This window comes from Mytilus californianus, unplaced genomic scaffold, assembly GCF_021869535.1.
Source record: "Mytilus californianus isolate M0D057914Y unplaced genomic scaffold, xbMytCali1.0.p SCAF_10, whole genome shotgun sequence".
Classification (NCBI taxonomy): Eukaryota; Metazoa; Mollusca; class Bivalvia; order Mytilida; family Mytilidae; genus Mytilus; species Mytilus californianus.
The window spans coordinates 35,237,338-35,264,732 of NW_026262582.1; the positions used below are offsets into that span (position 1 = coordinate 35,237,338).

At 30.1% G+C, this 27,395-nt stretch overlaps 1 protein-coding gene across 12 annotated transcripts; it reads right to left on the reverse strand.

Annotated features, from left to right (window-relative positions):
• Window positions 1–273: 273 nt before the first annotated feature.
• Window positions 274–27,315, reverse strand: LOC127718004 (outer dynein arm-docking complex subunit 4-like). Of its 12 annotated transcripts, XM_052223895.1 has the most exons (16): window positions 27,098–27,315; window positions 25,991–26,122; window positions 25,424–25,577; window positions 24,907–24,968; window positions 20,338–20,352; window positions 18,279–18,335; window positions 17,135–17,303; window positions 15,998–16,210; window positions 15,105–15,312; window positions 13,191–13,232; window positions 11,228–11,314; window positions 10,430–10,626; window positions 9,459–9,689; window positions 8,725–8,772; window positions 5,163–5,363; window positions 274–1,589 (listed from the first exon to the last, which is right to left on the reverse strand). In XM_052223895.1, exons 1-16 carry the CDS (start codon window positions 27,227–27,229, stop codon window positions 1,537–1,539), a joined length of 2,001 nt encoding a protein of 666 aa, XP_052079855.1. In that variant the 5' UTR covers window positions 27,230–27,315; the 3' UTR covers window positions 274–1,536. The 12 variants fall into 12 exon arrangements, with proteins under 12 accessions (XP_052079855.1, XP_052079858.1, XP_052079857.1 ...); XM_052223898.1 differs by lacking the exons at window positions 5,163–5,363; window positions 8,725–8,772 and adding an exon at window positions 2,222–2,299; XM_052223897.1 differs by lacking the exon at window positions 8,725–8,772.
• Between the last annotated feature and the right edge of the window lie 80 nt (window positions 27,316–27,395).

The following is a 27,395-nucleotide window of genomic DNA, read 5'->3' on the forward strand; positions in this document are numbered from 1 at the left end:
CTGCCGCCACTGCTACTGCTGCCACTGCTGCTGCTGCCACTGCCACCAGATCACTATCCCTATGTCTCGCTTTTTGTCACAGAAGTCGCAGGTTCGACAAAAAATGTCTCCATTTCTGCAATACTCCATATAGGACAATACTCATTTGTAAAGACTCCCTGAAATCAATTGGGGAATCTTTCAAGATTTTCATTCATGCTAACTGATGTACATAATGATTCCTCTTCAGTTGAAAAATAATGGCTGAGTTTAAAACAAGACAATAAAACAAACTGATGTTTAATTTCTTTAATATTAAAATATTCTATCATAAAAAAATTTTAAATATTTTTGTTTAAAAAGCTGTCTGACTCAGTCATGCAACCAAGGCCATTGCAAAAATGTTTTGTTTTTCATGGAACTCTTCATTGCCTCTTTTAGTTTCTGAATGCTTTCTTATTTTTGTTCACTTTATCATTGAAAGTATAAAATTTACCAAATTTACCCAATTTCCTTTATCGTAATTTTTATTTCAACATATAACAATTGAATTCTAAACAGAAACAGAACATTTTTTTCAATAACAAAAGCACAACTAATTAATTTGCGTAGAGGTTGCACAGTGCATACAATAATTATCTTAAACCCTAAATAATAAATTTTAAACTCCTTTGGGTAGTGATATGCTGGTCATTTATGTCTTAATTTTTTTTATACATTTGTTTTCACACACATACACACTTATACCCACACACACACAAATTTATCCTCAAATAAACACCCTAACAAATAAAACATATTTAATTGCAACACAAAAAAGTGTATCTTGCGTACTTGTAAATAGTTGCATATAAAACAATCAAAACAACATTTCTGAAATTCAATTATAAACTTTAAAATGTTTTTTTTTTCACTGAATTGTGCATCATAGTGATTATCCAAATTAATAAAGAGTTAAACTTTTTACGGTATAGTGAAAATTAGCTATCTAAAGAAAAAGTTTTTTCACAAGTAAAATTTTACTAAAATTATAATTTTTAACGAAAGTATGAATAAAATAGGTTAAATCATTTAATAAAACGTGCAAAAAGTGGATATTTAATTACTCTTAGGACTTCTGAAATATGAAAAGAAGTTTCAAATAAAAGTCTTCTGTAGAAAAATATTAACCAAGAAATGCTCTGAAAGTTTCCATTCAGATAATAGGCAGTATAATTTTGGCCAACATCCCATAAAATAAAATATACCTGCCTCTTGCAAAACTGAATGTTCAATTTACTACAATTTGGTGCTAAAAACATAGCTTTTGTGTTCAACACATTATTTTTAGCTAGCTTTTCATTCATGAAATAACAGTTAATAAGTAAATTTGTAAAATCAAATCACAGCAGTGACCTGACTTGAATCATATTTGCCCTGAAAGATATGCATTTGTTCAGAAATTTAATTACAATTTTCAAAAATTTGGACGGAATCCAGAATATCACAAATAAGTCAAGACCAGAGTAAATGCGTATCAGTGGATAAAAGTTTGTAGTCAAATGACAGTCACATGATTTATTCTGCTACTTCCTGTTCTTTTTCTTTTGTTTCTTCAGTCTTTTGTTCATCTAGAAAGATATAAAAAAAAATAATAAATAAACAGGAATATCAATCATATCTAAATAACAAATTAGTAAGAGTTTTGAGACATTATATATCAGATGAAAGAAAATTAATTTCAGAAAATTTGATATAAAACGAAAATATTTCTGCAAATTATGCATTTCTACTTTAAAAGTTAATTAAGATAAACTTCATTTATATTCACAAATTTTAAATAATTTATTCTATACATCATTTATACCTATGTTATGAAACTTTTTAACAGTATTATGAAGTTACATCTAAATGTATTTCTTATGCTTAAAAAGTGCCTGATAATGTGCATCATCGCCCAATTTAACTTCAATCCCACAGTGACTTAATAAAATAGGTCATATTTTAGCTGTGTTTGTGGATAACAAGCGTAGTATATTTACAACTACTGCTATTTAAGAACTATGTGATATCATTTTTTATGATGTGCAATTCTATCCATATATAAATGTGTCATACCAAGCCCCTCAAGAAAAATATAAAAAAAAATTATAGTAAATATTGAAAAAATAACAAAACCCAAAATCCTTGCTACAACCAGCATAAATAATCAGTGTCAAAATACTGTTTTTCAAACAAACAATCAAACAAGAACAATTAAAACCTTCTGAGGACTCTGTATATTCTCTTGATGACTTCCTATCTGATGAAGGAGTTTTCTTAGTCGATCTGGATTCTCTTTCTATAAATGTTTCAAAAGTTTTTAAAGATCATTCATTAAAAAGTTGACATCTATATTTATCAGTTTCAAAAAGTGATCTGTTAAACAATTTTATAATAAATGCACATAAATGAATACTTATTTAAAAATAAGAAGATTGCCAATGAGACAACTATCCACCAGAGAGCATATAACAATAATGTGAACATCCTATAGGGTACAGTATGGCCTTCAACAATCAGCAAAACTCATTTTGTATAGCAAGTCAAAAAGGCCTCCAACAAATGTGAAACAATTCAAACGAGAAAACTAATGGCCAGATTTATGATAATTAAAACAACAAATGAAAAAACCAATATGGTCGAATTCAACCAACAACAAACACTGAATAACAGGCTCTTCACTTGGGACATTTACCGGTATGTTCATGCATATCTATTATTGTTCTCACAATGTTTTTAATGAAATAACTTTATTGCAGCCTTTCTGTGAAACAAATTAATTGCATGATGATTTTATCTTTAACATTTAACCAAATATCAAGACTTAATTTAATAAAATATTTAAAATTTAGAATCCATATGCATTTTTGTGTTAATATTGTAGTAAATCAAAATGAATGAAAATCACATCCAAAGAGGAATAACCCAGAATATCCTGAATTGTAACAAGGAAAATGGAACAATATCTACACCTTATAAATGTTTTTGAAATTTATGTCATGTTTCTAAATTTTTATTTCAAATTTAAAAGTCACTTATCTGGGTACAAATCAACCTGATCAAGGCATTGGAATGAACACATCTTGGACACAGTAAAAAGCCTTGGTTTACAAACAATGATAGGTAGTTACATGACACAATCATGCATTAAAAGTAAACACTAAATATAGCAGTCAAGCCAGTGACATTATAGGGTTTTTAATTGTACCGAACTAATCTTTTCCCCAAAAATTAAGGTCATTTGTACAGTATGTGGCTGTTTTTTCAATATTGAATTATTGTTAAGAACAAATGCAGTAAACATGCAACATTGTTCAGACTATGGATTTGTTTATATGTATTGGGTACTTTTCGTGGACTTCCTTGATATAGGTGAATGCTGAATTTGAATATTTAACAAAATGCAAATTTTCTGCAGGCTACTTAAGATACATAATTATAAAATCATGTACAATTTTTTTCTCAATTCACAAAAATTGGTATTCATGAAAATAAATGAATCTATGAGTACATGTTCACTGAAACAAAAAGAAAATAAGACGAAAAAATAAAATTAGTGTTATACAAAAATCTATGAAATCGTTAAAAAAATTAATGTAAGCTGTAAATCAAACATTAGTTCTAAAATGTTAGTATCTAAAATATTAATCAATAAGCCTAAAGTACAAGGTATATTATATAATGAAATAAAAAAAAAAAAAAAAATCAATAAAAGTAGAAAATCTAAATGAAAAATTAAGAATAAATGCACAAAATATATAAACAAATTGTACATGCAGCATGCATGTATTGTTGTTCTCTTTCTCTGGTATACAGCTTCAGCTCGGTAACATTGAAGATTACGTACTGTCTGCATGTGTGGGTATTGTAAATATATCAAAGAAAAGTGCAAGACAATAATTAAAAACATGATCAAGAAAATAAGTGATTAAAACTATGTATACTGATATTTATACAGTACGATTGTGTTGAGGAGAACAGTTGGTGTCAACTGTTACTAGTTTCAAATACTTATAAAGACCAAGAACAAAAACATTTAAAGTAAAATCAATATGATCTGCAAAACAGGTAGACCTGAAGGAAGGCCAGGAATAGCCCAGATGACCATATTTCTACACCCCATTTAATCCCTCTGGATAAGTATGTATACATGAACATTCTCAATAATAAGGGATCATTTTACTTATTTCAAGAATGCTCTAAGTTCCACATCTTGAAAGTTCTTGCTATCAAGTTGAGTACAATGTATTTATAAAAATATTCATATATTACAAAACATTCATATATTACAAAGTATTACAGAAGATACGATACTGTAGTGTGTTTGTTTTGTTTTGTTTTGCTGGTACTTTTCCACTGAACATGCAGCTTTGAAGTAAGAATACAGACTGGTCTGTTTCAATCAGAATAATATGACCTAGGCAAATAATTTGTCTTCCTTGGACTATTCCTTTCTAGGATAGTGTGTTAAAAACGGTTCAGAGAGAGTTTCATTTTCATATCACATCAATATGGTTCCATCCTCAACATGTTTGAAAGATTTCTTGCTGGACAATTAACCTTGGTCTATCCATATGGATGAGTTAAAAGAGTGTAAGTCAGTTGACATCAATGAGGTTATGAATGGTGTTTACAGAAAAGAGAATAATGTGCAGAAAATTGATAATGGCCACAAAAAATAACAAATATGGGGAAAAAAAGGCAAAAATATAAAGAATTGCTAATAATGGGGTGCTAAAATATACCAAACAGAGAATTATGGTAGAAAAAAAAGATTAGAGAAAAATGGCCTAAAAAAAAAAAGAATACAGAATTGATGAGCCAACAAAACCCACCTTCATACATCTTATATCTGTAAGTTTAAATAAAAGGAGGTGAACTATATATATTAAAGAAACAGCAACCTGTCAATATAGAAATACTTTATCAGCCATTTTAAGATAATGAATGAAAAGTAAATGGAACATTTCCCACATTAGATGGTTTCTCAAATGGTATATTAACATTATCAAACCAAAGTATATTGGGGGAAAATGTGACAATTATAGAAAAATATAACAGCTACTACAAAAAGAAAATAATAATTGCTGGACATTGTGAAAAGCAGTCTAAGAAGTGATGAATCATGCTTTGGATGCTATAGCTGAAAAGTGCAATTAAACCTTTTTTGTCCTTCTTTTGATCCTTTGGTGAGGGACTCCTTCTTGATTTAGCATGTCCCTTAGGTGAAGGAGTCCTCCTTGATTTGGAATGTCCCTTTGGTGAAGGGGTTCTTCTTGATTTAGATTTCTCCTTCGGTGAAGGAGTTCTGGATCTATTTTTAGTTTTGGTTTTAGGTGAGGGTGTCCTACTAGCTATTCGAACTGCAAGAGAATCAAAACATTTACAGATTTTCTATCAGTGACCATGTTTCAGACATCACAAAACTCAGACAACATGTATCATGTGAAATATTGGCACTTACAGGTATTTTGTTTTATACGCTGCCTTGTGTTGTTATTTGTCAAATAGATCAACATTACTTATCTCTGTTAGACGTTAATTAAGTTACATTCAATCCACTAAAAATTAAACCACAATCAAATACAAATTAATAATCTGCAGATTATTCAAATGTCAATCATGAAAAAAATCATTAGTCTACACCAACCATTCTAATATAAGGGGTAATCTCAAAATGGATATATATTGAAAAAATAAGAAAAATGAAAAGTCATAATGAACATTTTGAGATGATCCCTATTTCAATCAATTACTTTAAAACCATCACATCTATGCAGACTTAGTATTTGTAACCTTTTGCAACACTAGTGGCTGATCCACCCTGTTTTGAGCCTCCAGCAGACTCATGACCTTTCTGTGACCCTGTTTCTTCATGAAAAGAGACAGAGGGTTGTTTGGCTGGGGAGTCCCTACCCTCTTTAGAAGGAGACGCAGGTGTTGCTCTATCAGGAGCAGGACTTTTAGTTGGTGATTTAATAGGAGACCGACCCCTAGAACCTATTGGAGTTGCTGGAGGCTTAGCAGGAGATTTTGACCTTCCAGACCCTCTTGGGGTTTTGAGACTAGCATCAGGACTACGTTTCCTGTGACCCGGTCCAAGAGTTTTTAAATCTTCAAGTGCTGAAAAAAATCCATGATTCTAATTTGTAACATACATAATTGATTCATTAGCATTTCAAAATTCATAAAAAATACAGTGATTTAATTGAATGTAACTGTAATAATTCAACACAAACAATTTTCAGCCTTTGGTACTCTAAAAATAGAATGTGTTGGTGTTGTACTCAGAGAATATGTTTTTTTCGTTCGTAATCTTTAATCACAATCCATGTACCAGATATTTGAACCTATTTCACAATGGGGAAGATTTCTTGCTGGCAGGCCTCTTCATTCAAAAATCAAAAAGTATTATAAATCTACCAAATAATGTCTTTCAGATGTTCATAAGACATTATATAGTCATCAGCATTTATATTTTTTTAATTTTACATATTTCCATTTGGGCTTCAACTTCTTGCATTTTGGTGCAATGCAAAACAGTTACTTCAAAAACTGTCAAATAGCCTCACTTTGAGAACTTGTAATTTATATTTATTCATGGCTTAACCCAAAAAGATATTTTGCTACAAGAAGTGTTTTTCAAAGATGCTAATGCATGTAAAATATCTTTTTTGGTAAGACTTTAGCTCATATCTATGTATCATATGTTTGTGTAAAATGGTTATTTTAGGTAAAGTACTTAAACAATAAGACATAAGTACTTAAACAATAAGACATGATTATGACATCATAATGACATCCCAAGTGAATATTCTACACTAAAATATCCAGATTATCTTGCTATTTATTTACCAATAAAAGGAAAATTATTTTGACAAGCTTGGATAATTTGAGTGTTTTTGTATAAATTCTGCTTTCATATCTTCTAAAACTAAAAATAAATGGTCAAAAACAAGTCCCATTTTGGAAATCATATTATCATCAAGTGAATAATATATGGACTAACCTTTAAAGAATATATCAATATGTCTATTTGTTATGGTTAACTCAAACATTTAATCATAATATCAGTAAAAGATATATATAAGAAGTTTCATTGTTAAAAAGCTTAGATCAGGGTTGCGTTCAATATCGTAGCGGCTACATAGTGCTACGTAGATTTTTGTCTACTGAACAAGTAGCTAGCCTAGCTGCTATCAATATCTATGTAGCAGCTAGGCTAGCTACACGTTCAATAGTCATACATCTATGTAGCCCTATGTAGCCTCTACAATATTGAACGCAACCCTGGTTATCTAGTAGACGGTGACACTAAAATCCTGTGGCTTTCCTTTTTTTAAGGTCACATGATGTACATCTTATAGCAAGTTGTTAGTAACAGATTTATAACTGGAAATAAATTGTACTTTTTGTCAAATTGAGAACAGGATTTAATTGATGTCATTTCATTTTTCCTGAACAGTTTGAAAAAAATAAGATAAAACATTGATTTTACTGATAATTACAGATAGGTAGTTACATGTTTGTTATTTTCTGTAAAATGTCACTTATATCAATTTTTTTGCCAAACAAAACAAAATGTGTGTTTACGTTTTCCTGCTTTAGAAAAATTAATGTAGATAGATAAGATAGTTTTTACCTTGAGTATATAAGGACCATATGCAATTCACTGCAAAAGTCATAAAAAAACGCTAGCTACAGGCATTTTGAGGCAAAAAAATAAGGTAGATAGGGAAACCCTAAACACTATCTTTTTTATTTAGGCCTTATCAAGATAACATTTTTGGTTCTGGTGTTTCATCTATAGCAATAGTGGTATTTTATCAGGTAGAACATGCTAAAGTTGGAAAATCAGATCTTATGTTCTATCTGTGCAAATAAGACAGATCTGGTCTTATCAAGAAAATATATTACTGAAATGTAGTATAAGTTAAGATATACAGTTCAGAGGTCAACTTAGGTTCATTTTGTGGAAGTAAATTTATTTACTAGTACCATATAAATTCTCCCTTTCTTTCATTCAGTTTCAGAAATAAACTGATACATGTTATCTTGGCAAAGAGAAAATTGTACCTCTACAATAAAAGTACTTCCACAATACAAAGATACAAACATAGATGCAGAAATTGTTTTTTATAGAACATATCATATATGTAAAATTAAGGTTGACCATGATTAATGGCACACTTTTAAACATTAGACTTCATATTTGTCATAAATCAATTTAATATGAATTTGGCAATATTTCTTCTTACATTTTGATTTTACCCTTTAACTTTCGGCATATGGAAAAAAGACAAAATCCATACTAAAGTAAATAGAATGGTAACTCTATGACTTATGGCTGTTCCAAAATTTATTGGGTGAAGGAAGGGGGGACACTCAAATTAATTCAACATGGGTGGTTGCATTTTCATTAGAATCTTGTAAGAATTAAAAGTGGAAATTAAAATTTTTATTTCATGATGGTCAGGGTCTCCCATGCCCCCCATGCATTTAATTCTGGAATAGCCCATATCAAACCTGTTGCCTATAAACTCAAAATTTTTATAAAAAAAATATGAGAATTCAATGCGAAATTTTAAAAAGAAAATATGTAATTTCTTATATTCTATAAATAGAATCTGCCATTTATCAACATCAATCTTAATTTAATGTTAAATCTGCTGAATAGATAGAGATACAATATGTTTACAGTCAGGGATCTACACCAGGTTTTACCTTTCTCTTCCTCAAAATCATCTGCATAATTATCTCCCTTGGTTTCTTCTATGATAGCATAATATAAATCAATTAATTGTATCGTATTCAGTGTTAGAATAACCGATAATAATAGATATAAGAGTTCTATACAATGCCATAGATAAGTTTCAAGCAAAAATGTTCAATCATCTGATTTCTAATATACATGAAAACATGGACAACAGTCAATATATCTAACTAAACTGTTGGAATTCTCTTAGAAAAGCCAAAAAATGTTTAGCTTACAGGCCATAACATATAAGAAAATTTTAGTTTTTGACTTATTTATGGCGCCATATATCATTAAAACTTATTAAAGTTCTTAAAGTGCAACCTGCTTTTAATCCTGTCAAAAGTTTCTGTGTGAGCAAAAAAAACCATTACAATTTTTTCTAAAATAATAGTAATTTCACTGACAATTATTCTTGTACAACTTTATTTTTTATTTGAGTGTGGTAAAGTAAAGTTTCTTTGTTTGTTCGGTGAACCATGAATTCTTTATTAGCTATTGTTAATAAGAACAAGAATCAAACAGGTTTTAAGTCATCCTCTTGTTACATGTACCTGATTTGATTGGCTAGAAAAAATTGTTGTTACTTATTCAATAGGTAGTACACAATAGTCAATGTGATTTCATGGTCCACCAAACAGGCAAGAAAACTAAACTTTGTTTTTTGTACACACTCAGGTATAGGTGTTGTATCACTACTAACCTGTTGATCCTGGTCGACTCTCTATTTTTGCTGATCCTGCAGTTCCGGGTCGTTGCTCCGTTTTTGGGTCGGGCTCTTCCTCATCGTCTCCTTCACCTCGTACTATTTTACCGTTAACTTCATCTAATGCCTTTTTGATTGCTTGTTCTGCTACGTTGTCTTCTAAATCTTTAGCTATTTGTAACGATTCTTCAAATGATGAGGCTGCTGCTTGTAATTCACCATTTTTAACTGAAATCAAAGAAAATTTACTTTTACAGTGACACTGATATATAGGTTTATAAATATTATGTTTATGAACTCATTGATGTATGTAATTATGATTCAGATATTGGTGCTCAGTGAAAAGTTTTAATATAAAAACCAATAGTAATACAAATTTGTTAAACATTGAATTCAAAGCCTGGTCTTGTGGTGCATGCTCACTTTGAGAACTGTAGGTCATGGGTTTTGATCCTCAGCCTGTCAATCCAAAGACTTGAAAATTAATATTTGCTCCTTCTCTCCATGCAGTGTTTAGAGTATGAACAAAGAACAAAGACTAGTTACCCAAGAGTCGAAATGATGTGTCCAGGTAGGGTGCAATGTCTTCCTTTGGACTGTTCCCTTGTGAACCAACACATTAAAAAATCACACTCAACGATTCAAAACTTTTATACAATACCATTGCATGTACACTTTTAAATTGGCGGAATTTATTTTGGCGATTTTGTTCTATCCACGAAAATAAGTGAAAATTTACACCCCGGGAAAAAAAAACCCGCTATCATTATCACATTAATATATTCTCGTCCTGAATATGCATTACTTTGCCACTAGATGTTTAACATCAATCAATCATCTACCATCACCATCATCATGTACACAACAAATATATAACTGTAACATTTGCCACTGGACATTAAACTTGAAACGTTTGAAAAATTAAGAAAGGAATCAAGGTATTTAATGCTAATGATTTATAATCATACCTTCAGACTGTGCTACCAAAACTGAGGCATGTAATTTCCACGTGTCATCTTCTGCCTCCTTGGCTGCCTCTAGAGCTTTCCTTCCATTGTCTCTAGCATCTATATATTGGTTTAATTCTAGATGACATCGTCCTATTTCATGGAATAACCAAGCACTTTCTAATGGCGACTTACTCATTGGTATCTTCTCACACCACCTGATGAATATAAAAATAGATATGATGCAATGGCAAATGATAAATCAAAACTTCAGCTACTAAAATCAAATAACACTTCAACACAACTTTAAAAATTTGACTTTGAATATATATTTTATTCAATAATTGCATGTGTAGTCTTTCTTTTCACAAAAAATTTTGCTTCCTACCATATTTTCACAAACTTTAAGAGATATCATAATAAAGCCTTACTTTACTAAGACTTACACACATATTTCTTTTCACTGAGAGTTTGTACTTTGCTTTTAATGTGTGATGATGGTACACTATAGCTTGAGTGGATTTTGCTTTTTTCTTATCGTTCATGGTGGGCAGCCCACCAAATGCTATTCTAGTTTATATTCTTTTTTTTATCAATGTTGAACACTAATGTTCATTTTTTAAGGTCAATAAGTGAGCCTGTAAACTCCTTATATGAAGCAAAAGAAATAGACATTCCACTTGAGAGGATGGACATAAGGGATATTCTAGAAGTTTTACCCACTCTCATTCACTACCACTCTGGACAAGTGGAAATTGCATAATTTACTTGGGTTGTACTGTAGTTTATATGTTGTTAGACATAAAACAAAGATCTTACACATCAATGGCCTTTTGGAAGGATCCTTTTCTGGCATAAACTCTACCCAAATTATCTAAAGCTCTTGACTTAGCATCTTCTAAATCGCTGAAAAAAATTAAATCAAAATACAGTACAATATCATTTTAAGGCAATAATTTTTCCATAGATTTAAAATACATGTTATACTCCTTGTAAATGTACATTTTCTTTTTTACATTCAATTTAGTCAAAGTCTCATAAAACTGTCTCTTAAGCAAATAAAGAGAAGAAATAAGAGGTGGTTTGATGAAACATTTTAAGAGAGTGACTATCATGCTAATCTATTTTCTAGTGGTAAATATTATTTTATTCCTTTTTCTGAATAAGATTTAACCAGAAGCAAATAATGGAAATAACGTGAACTAAGAATTCCCATCATAAATATTATGCTGAACTTCTTTCAAATGAATCTACATCTGCTTTTAGTTTTATATACATGGTATAAAAAAACACGAAACAAACAAATCATTTACTCACAATTCTTTTAAGTGTTTTATTAACACAATTTCTACTGTTTTTAGCAAAACAAAAGATCTTACTAAAAAGTAGTGGTCATCATGCAAGTAAATTCATTTCAATAAAGATCTTTTGAAAGTTAAAAATAACTTTTGGGATACATAATATACATGTTATTGCAAAATCACATTCCATGAAAATCGAAACAAATAAATTCTTTAGATTTAACAATAAAGGCCAAAAAAAAGCTAAAATAAAATACTGTTATAATTCTCAAACAACCAGTCTGGTAGTCACGACAATAGATAGTTTTCCATCGACAGAATTTAATGTTGAGTTCATTCCCTTTTCTGCCATGATGAAGATCAAAATTTTCAAATTTCTTCATAAATAAACTAAATTCAACTTGTTATACTGAGACTCATTTCAAAAAAATACTTTCAAGTCATTATCATTTCAGGATAACTTACGGTCAGTTTTAGTAACAAGATTTTTTGTGAAAAGAGCCTCTGACTTCTAGACTTAGTTGCTTTCTGAACTATTTCATTGACATGATTTATAACATATTTTCTTGAAATCTTGGAATTGGTTATTCTTTTTATATTTCTTGGTCATTTAGCTGCTCAGGTATTTATACATACTTGGATTCATGGCAATGCTTCATGAAGGTATAATCAGAAAAATATTTCAGTGCACAAAGTTCATAAAGTCTTATTTTCATTGTACAATTCAATTTATCACTTATTGACCTAGTAACGATCTTTCATCAGACTTGATTGTACCACATGTTTAATTTTAGTTCGTCACACAAGAAAATTTACAACTTTGCTGTTCAACATGTCACCCAAGTGCAATACATCAATTTACATCAATGGAAAACTATCTATACAATTTATTTGCATGCAATTAAACAAAAAAGAGAAAAACCTGTTATTAATAATATCATATATATGGTCATATAAAAATCAAATGTTTGAACCAATATTTGGTAAATGATATTTCAAAATCACCATATATAATTACATCTTTACTGCATGCAGGTTAATAAAATAGTTTTCATAATCAGCAGCCACAGATCCAGTAAATTTTAAGAAAAAGTTATCAGAGGTAATACTGATGCAAATCAGACATCCTTACTTGTGCCTTTTTCAACAGTGTAATTATTTTATTTTAGCAAGATTTAAGCTTTGAAGAATATTAACCTATTATTCTAAAACTTTTTCTCTCAAGCATACCTGATGAGAAATATTCAAGTTTGATTGACTGGTACATGTATTTAAAAAATATGCCACCTCAGGACAAAATGGCTGTTATTCAAGAAAAAAAAACAGTTAATAAGATGTAGTCAATAAAATTGTATTTCTTTCCAAAAAGCCTAAATCACCATTAGAAGAGGGCTAGGTTCTGATCTTTGACCAAATCTGACTTTTTGGATCTGACAGTACATTAAATAGCATGCATGCTTCAAAACTTCACATAAAATTACCCTGAGGTTTTATTCTTTTTTCCCTTTTTTCTTTTTCTCATCCTGTTGTTTTAAGTCAAAATGCTTTAAAATATGTCTATATCTTTCCATTTTTATTTTACAATCATTTAAATGCTTTTATGTTCTCCTTTTTTCTTTAAATTCAAAAGTCAAAATTTGAAAATTTCCTTAGATACAATAATATTTAAAAATCTACTTTAATAGAATCAAAGATCTCACAAAATACTAAGCCATTTTCCAAAACATATTATTAGAATTATAAATTCAAAGTTTCCCAGCAATAAAAAAAAATTCAAAAAATTGTGAATGATTAGTTTGCACATGATTATAATAATTGTTCAGGTTTTCTGTACATTAAAACTAGAGTGCACATGCTGAAATGTCTTGCCTGCTTTATTGATTATGGTTGAATTTTATGTTGAAAGTCTTTAAGATTAAGGATTTTAAAGTATCTATGTAAACTTAACATTGTCAATGATACATGAAAATGTGTTCAAGGTCAGATGATCCCTGGCAGACAGACATGTACACCATACATCCAACATAGTTGTCCTATTGCTCATAGTATCTAAGAAACAGATCTAACCTCGAAATCAAACATTGACTTATCAACCATGAAAATGAGATCAAGTTCAGATGAACCCTGGCAGACAGACATTTACACCTTTAAATACAATCATTACATATGCAAAATATAGTTGACCTGTTGTTTATATTATCTGAGATACAGATTTGACCTCAAAAACTGAACCTTGATCACTGATCCATGAAATGAAGGCAAGGTCAGGTAAACCCTGCATAATCTACATGTAGAATTTGCAATGATTCTATATACCTAATATAGATTATAAGTTATCCTATTACTCATAATAAGTGAGAAAGTAATAGGATAAAAACATATAGATTTTTTTTCGGCAGTTGCTGAACAATTAAATTGCAAATGAGGTCAAGTACAATGGATATGTGCCAGATGGAAACTTTAAAACAGAAGGCATCTGTAAACCAGATAAATTTTTTTGCAGGGGTATATAAAGTTGCTTCTAATTACACTTTTACAGACAGATTCATGATTCCATAAATTGGTTTAAAAAATTTACCCTTGCTGACTGAGTAGAAAATAATTTGTAACATGCTACAACATGCTCAAATATTACAAACTAATATTTCTCTTCGGCTTAATATTTTGAAACATTCTATAATTCATATATTTTTTAAAAATTATATCAATTTATCAAGAATTCTAAAAAACTGACATGCTTTTATAGTTGCTATTAGAAATAAAATCTGACTGGTTAATGAACTGATGATAATATTAGAAATGAATTTTGATTGGTCAATGAACTGATATATATATCAGAAATGAATTTTGATTGGTTAATGAATTGATGATATCAGAAATGAATTTTGATTGGTTAATGAATTGATGATATCAGAAATGAATTTTGATTTGTTAATGAATTGATGATATCATAAATGAAATATGATTGGTACATTAACTGATAATGAATTCATTGTGAAGAAAGAAGTTCAGCATTAAATTTTCAAATTTAGAGAGTGAATGCAATGTGTATCATCCTATTTCAAGGAAACTTATGGTTGTATCTTAGTGTGATTTGTTTAAGCAGTTCTTTATTTGAAATATAACAAAATGACCATAAATAATGGCAAATAATACTTTTATAAAGACGTGTATCCAATTGTTAACATAACTTTGCTATTCTAAAATTGGAAACAATGTGGGTAGTTGAAAAAAGATATATTGTTACTACACGTAGTCTGCTGTATTTGTTTTTAAGTTAGATAGATTCTGAGGAGACTTCATTTACTAAAAACACAGCCTTGAGAAGGATTTGACAATTAAACATAGACTTAAAATGGAGTTGATAGTAAAATAACTATATAAACAATACTAACTGTTCTCTTGAGAGCTCAAGGTCTCGTTCGTGATATTCCATTGATCGGTTGAAATTGTTCATCTCTAGGTAAGCGTTACCTATAGAACTGTATAAGGTAGCCATGATTTCTGCGCGGTTCTGAAGTTCATCCGATGACATGCCTTCCACTTGTTTCAGTACTTTCTGTGCCTTCTTCAAACTCTGTTCATATTTACCCTCTGATTGGTCTAAAAGTAAAGAAATTTAACCTTTACACTGCATCTAAAAATAACTTTGATTTGATTGGTCTAAAAATAAATTTAACCTTTATACTCCATCTAAAATAACTTTGAATGTTTGTAATTGGATTAAAAGATAAACATATCTAGAAATGCTCTGTGCCAAACATTCTCATGCTCATATATAGATTATTTGCTATAATATGTAGACACAAATTAACAGAGTTTCTGCATACCAATCTTTTTTTAATATTAGCTGTGGTCACTCATAACATGAAGCTTTTTAGGCATGTAAGCACACAGAGCAAGCTCAAAAAGCTTCAGATTGTACCAAGCAGCTGACATTTTACTATATTCATGTAACGAAAATCTTAAAATCAATTTTACAGATTGTACGTATTTGTGTTGTTCTGATGGTCTAATATTTTTCTTCCTTTAACAAGCTAACCAGGAGACTTGATGAGTCAAACTAATCAATGATGGTCAAACATTATGTTGTTGATGATGAATCTAGCTAGGTGAAAGATATGAAGGCAATTTGAATGGAATTGGAAACAAAAGTTCTGAAATTTTTATCCTAACTTGTGTATGTATATCTAATACTGAAATTGTTGACAATATAATATTTAATTGTGTAATTTAAAACCATATTAGAGAAAATATGTATTTTTGTTTTGTTCTGAGGTGTACAAACCTTCTTCAATTTCATCCAGACTTCTAAGAATATAAGATCTTGGATCTCTGGACTGTTGCTTGGCACTACGTCTTGACTTCTCTTTGTCACGTTTACGTGCATACATTGGTTTCTGCTGTCTCCAGAAGTCAGCCCTAGAATTAAGGTATTCCAGACCATCATATACTTTGTGTTTTATATCTCTTTCCATTGGTGATTTCTCTCCAGTTAAAGCTGTCAAAAGTTAAGCATCGAATTTAATTGTATGTAAGATACCAAGGATTTGTATGAGGCTCTGGGTGGGGTTTACAGATTCGAAAATAATGGGCAAAAGTGCAGAATAAAGGGCAAACAAAATAAAGAATACAGAAAAATAGGCAAAACAATTAAGAATAGAGAATTATGGGGTACTAAAATATAAACAATAGAGAATAACAGGCAAAATTTATAAAGAATAGAGAAAAATGTCAAAAAAATTAAAGAATACAGAAATGAAGAATCCCTCATCCTGACCCTCTAGTATGTAAACGATAGGAAGGTATAAATAACAGTAAATCCTTTCTGAATGTGAAAAAGTTAAAATAAAATGTTGACACAGGGATATGTCTGGCCTGTATGTTATTTTGATAGTATAATGTATTGAAATCAAAATGGCAATATTTTAACATGTAAATGTTGCAAAAATTTCAATGACAATGACCTATTATATAACTGTGGGTGTGGGGTCATATCATCTCTGTGGAAATGAAATATGCCAATTCTTATAGAACAGAAGACCAAATATCACAGACTTATCATAAGTGGTTAACTTTACACTGACCTAATCACAAACTAAAGCATGTAAATTTTGCAAAGTTTTAAAAACAATGACTGTCAGAGGGGGTAAATTGTAAACTTTGAATTTATCAAAAAACAAATTGTGTGTTAAGGGTTCCCTCTTTTTTAATAGTAGGGTATGTAGGTTGGATTATTTAAATTTTCCTGTTTGCTTACCTTGTGTGTATGGGGAACCACCTTTAATTATGTCATGATTTACTACTAAAAGTGCCCAAAGAAACATGGCATGTATTTTGAGGTATACAAAATAGGCAAGTAGGCGAAACTCTTACAACAAGAATTTCATATTTTGACCTAAATGTTCTTTAATTGAAGTCTTACATTTATCTTTCATTAGTTTTTCTAAGTACTCCTTATCACCATACAATTCTCCCAATAACTGTTTGATAGTTTTTGAATCTCCTCCACTTTTTGGTCTTTCCCTCTCTTTTTTGGTTTCTTTCTTTGCGCCTGGTTTTTGGTATGTCCCTTTAGATTGTTTGGCTTTTGACTAAAAAGTAAATTCAAATAAAATTTCACACAGAGCTAGGTTTTTGAATATCTGAATAATTCTCCTATATTAAATATGCAACAATATATTGGTAAAAGTAAAAATGTGGTACATGTTTATTTAATTATTCCTGCCTTTTTTTCAATTCCACAACTCTCTCTAGTGTGCATTGCATGATGGGGGAAACTAAAATGGATGGGATCGGTAATAGAAAGTTTAACAAAAAAAACATTTTTTTATTGATATTTAAAATAATTAAGGCTCTTGATTTGTCAGGGTTTTGTTATCTATTATACTAAAGGAAAAGCCATACTAAATAATCATGCGTTCTATTCATATTTTGAAGTCTAAGATAATCAGTACCGGTATTGATGCAAATTAATGAAAAGTATCAATCATGAAAAAATAAGTAAGTGTAAACTAGCCTTCATTTTCTTTTTTTTTTATTGATTAAAATAAATGAATCAAACTATCACCAATAAAATTAGTCATACTCTAAAAGGTACAAATTAATCCTTCAGAATAAATTTCAAATTCTTACCCCCTACCTGGTGTGCTTAGTGCATATTTATAATGGTCTTACTGATATAGGTATGTATGTAAGCCTAAACTGTAAAAATGAATATTGTTTCCATTCAATACCAATTTTTGTGTGGAAAAACTCACCTAAACATGCTTCATGTGTAAACTGATGTGGCATAATGTGTGCTATATTGTATATTTTATATCTATTTCACATGCTGATGCAACAATCTTATTTAATTATTGATGTTCAAAACTAAAATGCACTAAGCCTTATAATTGTGCATTTATCTGTGTTTCAAACAAATGCATCTATTGTCAGATGCTCATAGTTTTTTATTTGCATCATTGACAAGACCATGCATGTGTGTGTGTGTGTGTGTATGTGTTACATTGACACCATATGTTTGTGTGTCCACACTTTGGTGCATGAAACAAAATAAAAGTTCTCACATCACTGTAAGATGTCTTGCTTTTAGCACTAAATGCTTGTTGTGCTAATTCCTTTTGCTGAAGTAAAAATGTGTGTAACATATAAAAAAAATGAAAAAAGATAATATATAGTTGTCATTTCACTGCCCTTTTCTCAACTCCAATAGGCTAATCAACAGGAAAAGTTGTGACCAGAAAATGTTGCACAAAAAAAGGAATTTAAAAACTGAATTTAATTAACCAGACACTTTGTCAGGGTCTTTTATAGCTGACTATACGTTAAGGGTTTTGCTGATTGTTTAAAGCTGTACAGTGACCTATAGATGTGTAATCCATGTCATTTGGACTTTAGGAAAGTAGTCTCATTGGCAATCATATTCTTATTTTTATATTGATTATGTGTGACATTTGTCATTGCAGTGACAAGAAACTATTTAAGATAAGTTTCTTCTTTGACAGATATTCAGTTTGACTTTATTAAACATAATGGATTATCTGTTACTGTTTTAAGGTTCTAAGGTGAACTATTAGAATGGGAACCAGTCTACTCTACTAATGGAAGGTGGTGTTTTAACTTCTGTTTATATATTAACACATTAAGCATTATGCACTATCAGAGAGGGTTTAATTCAGGATCTATACTAAAGGATTAAAATTTCAGAAATTCTAAAATACTAATATTTTTATCAATGATGATGATGATGATGATGATGATGATGAATAGCTTTTCTGCAACAAAATGCTCTTTTCTAATCTGCTAGAATTTTGTAAGTTCAACTGCACTTTTCAGTCCATGGATATGTGTGTAGCCACATCTGGTCCATATTGGGAAGAATGCCACACTCTTTGCACAAGCTAAATTTCTGTCCATATGACGTATACCCTTTTTCCAGTGGCAGTCCAAATTTCCTGCCTTTCATTCCAGTCCACTCACTATAACAGGTCCTTCCTATTGTATTTTCTAGTCCTGAACATGCATGAAATATTAGCCACTGGATTTTAAGGTAACAACAATTAATCAATCAATCAATCATTGCACATAAAGAACCCTTATAAAACTTTTTGAGAGGTCTGTAAATGACCCTATATTAATCAAAGTTTTTGTCCCTTTTATGCCCTTGGGAGTTAAGCAACCAACCAAATCAAAAACAATTTCAAAATAAATACAGCATTGAGGAATATTTCTTGATGGAAGTAAAAAAAATTAGAGCCAGGTCGTTCCAGAAAAGCTATTAAATATCGTAACATAATAACTTAAAACACCAGTGAAAGATACCAAATGTTAGTAAAAAGGTTGTGTTGTTCAATATCTAGTTTTTAATTTGTAAAAAAAATGGCTACTTCTTATCTTATGACTAAATCTACTGAAAAATTTGGCTGTCTAAGTGTAAAGTTTGAATGGAAAAAAGCAACAAATATAGGCCACATGTTTTGTGATACAAGTATCCCATAATCTAAACAAGATTAAGCAACACAGTAACGGAAAGATAATTGAAACACATTTGAAACTTCTATATAACAAAACAAATAATAAAACTTCATTCTTTTTAACAAAAGTGCATACTGAAAACAAAATCTAAAAAAATCAAAACTGCCAGAGACCCACAGAAATATATACAATGTACCAGTTTATGAAAAGATGATAATGAAAAGAATTGTTAAGTGAAACCCATTGTTTGTATCAGTACTTCATAGTTTTACTGAATCCATGTTCTAACTTTCAAATATTTAACCCCCTAGAATTAAATACAGGAGTATTCAAATTGGGGCTTGGCAAACAATAAATTCATGTTTCCAGGCTATTCAATTTGGTCCAAAATTTGAGAGAGTACTAGAAATAATTATATATATATAAATAAACATAAATTTAAAGGTTAGCACATGTCTTTTTTATAAAAATTGTGTGGTTGGAGCTAAAAATCTCATGATGGCTTAGGAACAGGGATTAGATATTATTTTCTTTTGCCTTAGCATACTTTACACCATATTTTTTTTATAAATGTATTTATAGATATAAGGTTAGATTGAAATGTTAGAACATGAATTACACATAGTGCAGACAAATGTTACATCATGTTACCTTCTTCTTCTCTTCCTGGTAGCAATTTAAACATGGAAAATGATGATTAAATAACATATCTAATCATACAAGCTATGTAAATGTACATTATACATACTTATGGTAAATGGACTTGTGATTAATCAAATATTCATACCACTAGCAGTTGAGCATCTTCGCCAGCCAAGGGTTACGATCCACTTCCTTCCTCTCCACCCTTGGCAGATTGAGATAGAATTTCGGAGACACAAGGTAATGATTTTCATTGGTTGCAGTCGAAACTTGCTGCATCCAATCAAAAAGCGACTATAACATGATCAAGTGTAAAGGTAGAAAGTGTATGTAAACAATTGCCACGTGCTTATTGTGCAACAAGTCTTTACATCCCTAAACATACGACTATATTTAGTGACAATTTGAATGTTTTTAATCAACTAATAGAAGTTCCTGTGTATGTTTCTTGCACAAATGCATGAATGTCAAAGTTTATTTTCGTTTCCTGCTTTACCAAGCGTGTAGAATCTAGACGCTATTGTGTTTTTACCTCCAAATTGAAGAGTTCAAGTGCTACCATTGGTCAAGAATAATGTATTCGGAATGGGCGTGACTTTAATCTTCCGACAGATGGCGCAACAAGGCTTAATCTGCCAAGGGTGGAGAGGAGGGAAGTGGATCGTAACCCTTGGCTAGCAAAGATGGCAGTTGAGTGAATCAGTTCAAGGTAATATTACCCTAATGAATAACCCTGTCATGTATTCCCATGGAATATACCATAGGTTTTCCAAAATTAGAAGGCACTTTTCCCAAACCTTCCACCATATAATTTTATAAAAAAGTAATTTTGTGAAGGAAAATCACTTCTGAAATTATCAATGTAAGTTTTATCATTGTGAACCTGTTAGTGTCACAAATTTCACACTATTATAAACTGTTATCACAGAGATATGTCTTGCCTTTTTGTAATTTTGATAATGCAAATGTTGAAATTATAAAATAGTAACACTTTAACATGTAAGTTATGTAAATATTTAAAGTCGATGAACCATGACTGAAGGTACATGGCTAAACAATCTCTATGGAATGAGATGTGCCAATGCTAATACAACTGCATACCAAATACCATTGACTTATTATAAGTCTTTCCCTTTAAACAAACCTAAACACAAACATTAACTTGTAAACTATGTAAAAGTTTCAAAGTCAATGAACCATGATCAGGGGTGGCCAAATAATCTCCATGGTAATGAGATATGCCAATGCTTATACAACTGAACACCAATTAACATTAACCTACTACTAATGGTTCCCCATAAATTGACCTAATCACAAACTAAAACATGTAAACTATGAAAACTTTCAAAGTCAAAAAACCTTGACTGAGGGGGCGGGGCCAAATAATCTCCACGGTAATGAGATATGCCAATGCTTATACAACTGCATACCAAATATCATTGACCTACCACTAGTGGTTCCCCATAAATTGACCTAATCACAAACTAATACATGTAAACTATGAAAAGTTTCAAAGTCAATAGACCTTGACTGAGGGGACAGGGCCAAATAATCTCCATGGTAATGAGATATGCCAATGCTTATACAACTGCATACCAAATATCATTGACCTACTACTAGTGGTTCCCCATAAATTGACCTAATCACAAACTAATACATGTAAACTATGAAAAGTTTCAAAGTCAATAGACCTTGACTGAGGGGGCGGGGCCAAATAATCTACATGGTAATGAGATGTGCCAATGCTAATACAACTGCATACCAAATATCATTGACCTACCACTAGTGGTTCACCATGAACTAGACCTAATCACAAACTAATACATTGTTGACGCCGCCACCACCGTCGCCGCCGCCGGAAACAGCATACCTATGTGTCGCTTTTTGACTCCGTCAAGGCGAGACAAAAAGCATTGCAATAATTTCTGAATTTACAGTAGATTTGTGAAGGATTCAATGATTATATTTTTTATGACAACAATAAATCAAACTTGATATTTACTCATGTAAACAAATATTAGTATGAAAGTATGTTAGACAATTCAAAACAACAACATTTTCAAACAAAATTAAACAAATGCCAAAAAATAACAATCTGTTAAATCATTCACTAAATTAATAACGATCAACAGGATTAAAGGGAGATAATTCCAAAAATGTGCAAAACTTCAGGGAGGTCACAAATATTGTAACTCAAAGTTAACTGAAAAAAACCAACTTGTGAAGGGTAATTAACCTTTAAGTATTTTCAGTTTCTTGCTCTATCTTACTGAAATGAAACAGTTCATAACATAACAAAATGATATACTGGGTTGACTTCCTGTGTTCAAATACCATTAACTTTATTGCCTGAATTTAAACTCTAGCATTTACAATGTAGCATAAATATCCATAACAAATAAGGAGAAAACACATGTAAAATAATGCATACATGTATTCCACTAATCATTTTAGACATAAATTCTTGGGATGATAGTTATAGTAATTTTTCTTATTTAAATCAGAAATGAAATCAGTATATCAGTATATCAGTAATCAATTATTAATAATCAATTATTAATAATGGGCAAATTTTCAAATAAAAAGAAAAAAAGAAGCTCTACTATAAAATTATCAAACTTATAAAATGACAAACAAATTATCCAAACATTTTTGAACAACAAGGGAGATAACAATGAATTTAGCTTTATATTCAAGGGAGATAACAATGACTTAAGCTGTATAATCAATTTACTGAATGTTTACATTTGGTTAATATTTAAACAACAAATACACTCTTATTAAGTAATTATCACATATATCTAGCATTAGATCCGAGTCTAGCTAACCTTATAACCAGATCCACATCAGTATTAAACTTAATATTTTGATCAAATCAGTCAAATGAGTCTTATAAGAATTAAGACCAATAGTAAAAAAACTTACTTGTTGGTACAATAAAAAAATATTCAGACAAAATAACAAAACATACGACATACTCATTTGGTAGAAACTGACTCAATATTTCCAGATGTTGGTCTTTATCCAGGGATATCCTTTTTTATGGGTATATTATGTTTTTGTTGTTTTCCTTTTAATTTTGGAGGTTGTTTATAAACATAGATGGACACATTAATATGTCTGTGGAAATGTCTGAATACCCCATAAACAAAAATTTCATGGACGTCCATGGAAAACCTTTTTAAATCTAAAGACAGAATATTTAATTTTTATATTCCAATATCCATTTCCCAAAAAAAGAGTTAGAATTATAGCTTTAAAATAACAGTTGTTCATGTAAAAGTAAAACTTATCAAAACAGGTGAAGACAAACTGAAAATTTGTAGGGCTACATTTTACTTATAAGATACACAAGAATCACAAAGAAAATTGAAATGCTATTAAAAACAAGAATGCATATGTTGTCCTTCTAACTAGCCCTGTTTGTAATTCAAAGTATCCAAAAACAAGAAATTGGTGTCTGGAGGATCCAAAAAGAGCTCACACAGTACAAAGGATCACTGTCGAGTTGTTAATAAAAAATAAATATGGTTTTTGATAAAAGTGTGAAGAAAATATATGAATGGCAAACAGACAAACTGATGAATGGGTGGAGAAGGTGATTGGAAGGAATAAAACACCTGAATCAATATTATATGTCACATATAATTGACAGCTGCCTTTCATACATAGTTAGCTATAGAATTGAAACTTTTACAAAGAAAAAGAATTTTATGATGATGAAGACATTGCATGTTCTTAACAGGCAACTGATTTCATCAAAAACTTAAGTTTAAATACTGATGTGGTACAGACCATATTTTATCATATACCTGAAGAAATACTGCCTAAAATTCAAATTATCAATTTATTTCATTTGTAGATGACAAACACTTCAGATGCTTTACTAGATTTTTAAATAAAGAAACCCATTCTGTATATTCATTATTTTTCTGGGGATTCTAATATTAGTGAATTTCATGAGTATGGATGCACGATAAATTTAAGTGTTCTACGAAGATCAAATTTATTATAGGCTTGTATGCAAAATATGTCAAAATCATGAAATAAAGAATCCGTTAATGTATATGTCTTAAACAAAGAATTTAATGTTAGTGAAATATTTTCTTGTGTGGGGATGTTGCTCATATTTTATTTTTACCAAAACCTCAATGTAAATTTGCCATTTGGTCAACCATGTCAATTAAGACATACATATTTTTTTGTATTACAGAGATTAACCATATCCATATCATAAGATTTTTTTTTAAATGGGGAATTTTACTCTATTTGCAATTTCGGGGGGCAAAGGATTATCATACCTTCGTTTTTTAACAATCTTTCATTTTGTACACTGTTTTTATTTAATTAAAGGTGTTCATATTTTTAAAATTTCTTTGAACAAAATCTACAAATAAATAGATCTTTACATTTTACAAATGAATTTCATACAAACAAAGAAAGAAGCATTGTAATTTGAAACTGGAAAGTAACAATAAATTATGTATATGGGGAGATAAGTCAAACCAATGAAACTTCTTTAATCATTGTATATAATAATGTTAAAATTAACTAAAGACAAAAGAGAGGAAAACCTACCTCTTCATGCTTGAAGAAATATGACAAATCTCCTGAAGCCTGTAACTTTACTGACTCTGGTGCTACAAAAATGAGACAAATTTATAATATTTTACAAATGTTTGTGTTAAATCCATGTACAACCTGCCAATTGTTTTCAAAATCTATTTTTAAGCACAAAAGAAAATAATCTTATGTATCTTTTATACACTTGGTATGATTATTTAGTTAAAATCTTATTGACTATACTTTGTGTATACAATGTGAGTTCATAGTGTATACTGCAAACTCAGAAATTTTTTGGTGCATTTATCATTGCGATTTTTGAAAAAATGAACAGAAGTGCGAGTTTTATTATTGCAATTTTATGAAAAGCTACATAAAGATATTATGTATCAGATATCACAATGTGATTTCTTATTATTGCGATACTAACCGAGTCCGATTATTCGCATTTATAAAAACCTCACAATAATTTCTGAATATACAGTATGTCAAACAAAAATTTCACAAAATTTGAAATGATCACAAGACTTACTGCCAATGCTGTTATTTATTGCTTCTTCAGATTTTTGTATTCCCATTCTTAATTCTTGTAATTCTGGTCTTAATTTGTGACCTCTATGGAAAAATACTAAAGCTGTTTCAAAGTCACCAATCTGATACAATGCCTCTGCCTTTTGGTAAAGTCCCTAAAATAGAAAATAACACACAATGAAACTAGGATAAATATTGATTTACTTATATTAAATTCTGTAGCATCTACAGTGAAAATAAGTGTCTGAAATTTGAAAAACCATAAATTAGAAAAAAATGTGTGACAAAAATTGGAATCAATGAATAAAAATTAAAAGTATTTTACCTTTCAAAATATTTATCAAGTTGTTATTAAAGGGAAAACAATTAACCAGTTTCAAGGTATTTAATTTCAATTCAGTTTCAATCTAGATTTTTGTCATGATATAGCCTCTTTGCGATGATGCAATGTACATGATTCAATGGACTATGCTGAGATTAAAGTGTTTTATATCAAATATTTTCTCTCTATTTTCTGAGTCAAATACACAATTTTACAGGAGCCAACAACAACTTAAAAGTTACCTACCCTGATAAAATCTTTATCCTCTCTTAAAGCTTCTTCTGAATCAGTCAAAGCATTTTCAGCATTCCCTAGTTGAAGCCAGCACTTTGATCTTGTTACAAGACAGTTTTTGTCTCCTGTGCTCATCTCCAGGGCCTGAAAACAACAGTAATATGTGAAAGTTTTAAAATTCAATACCAGCCTCCATATTTAATTTTTCTAGAATAACATATAATTTGTAATCATATCAAACTGTAAATACAGACTCTAATGCAGGCTTTGAGTACATAAGGTGGGGGCCTAAAAAGTTAACATTTTTTAGGTCACTTGTCCAAAAGGAAATATGAAACTATAGTCATGTATAATCCAACATTGTTTTTTTTACTGCAGAGTTCTGTATTCAAAATTACAGTAGAATTTAAATTTCTGTGTATATATATATAATCATCCAAAAATGTAAATAACTAAAGTATTACACATAGAAATTTAAAGAGCTAAATTGTAGAAAACCTGAATTTCAAGGGTTAAAGAAATATTAACAAATACATGTACATGTACAAATGTAGGTTATCAATTTGATTTTAAAATTAATAATTAAGGCATTCTGACATCATAGACAAGAATTAAGTGATTCAAATCCAAGATGTCAAATCATTAACTGTCATTATCATTGTTAATCCCTCTTTGATCAATTACAAGAAAAACATGATTAAAGTTAATTGAATCAAATAACTTGTGTGACCGGAAATTTGTGAAAAATGACCTACCAAAAAAATGAAAATCATTTTAAAAATCAATCATGCTTAACCTCCTCAATTTAATTAATTGTTCCATGTTTTTTATAGTTGTAAATTGAATAAAATCTGAAATAATGAATAATTATCAATATACAATGTACTGTGAATATATATTTGAATTTGAATAATCAATTTTGACTAATCTGTAATCTGATTTAAAGATTAAGAACACAATCCTAATCCATAAGTTTGCTCAAATTTAATTTGGACCGAACAATTGTAAAACTGGCTAATCATTTTTAATACATACATTGTATTTACAGTTAGAACTTTCAATGGACTATAAATACACTTTTTACATAAAATTGATAAGATGATCAACATTGGTGTGTACCTTTGTAAAACTTTCAATGGCTTTTTGATATTGTTTAACATGAACAAAGTATTCTCCTTCATCTCTGAGTGTTTCAAAAGTTCCTGCTTCGTTTGCATTTTGGGAATCGCCGTCGCCGTGTCTTCCTGGCATCTTGAATTTTTAATCTAAAAAATGTCTTCAGAGATGTTGCTTGTTGTCAAGTCCACGGGCACCTGCTTGTCGAATAGATAAATCTAGAGGTATTCCAAATTGTTTGTATGCATTTGTTCCTTAGTAACCGTAAATATAGAATTTGTTTTTAGCTTCTGTTGAAAGA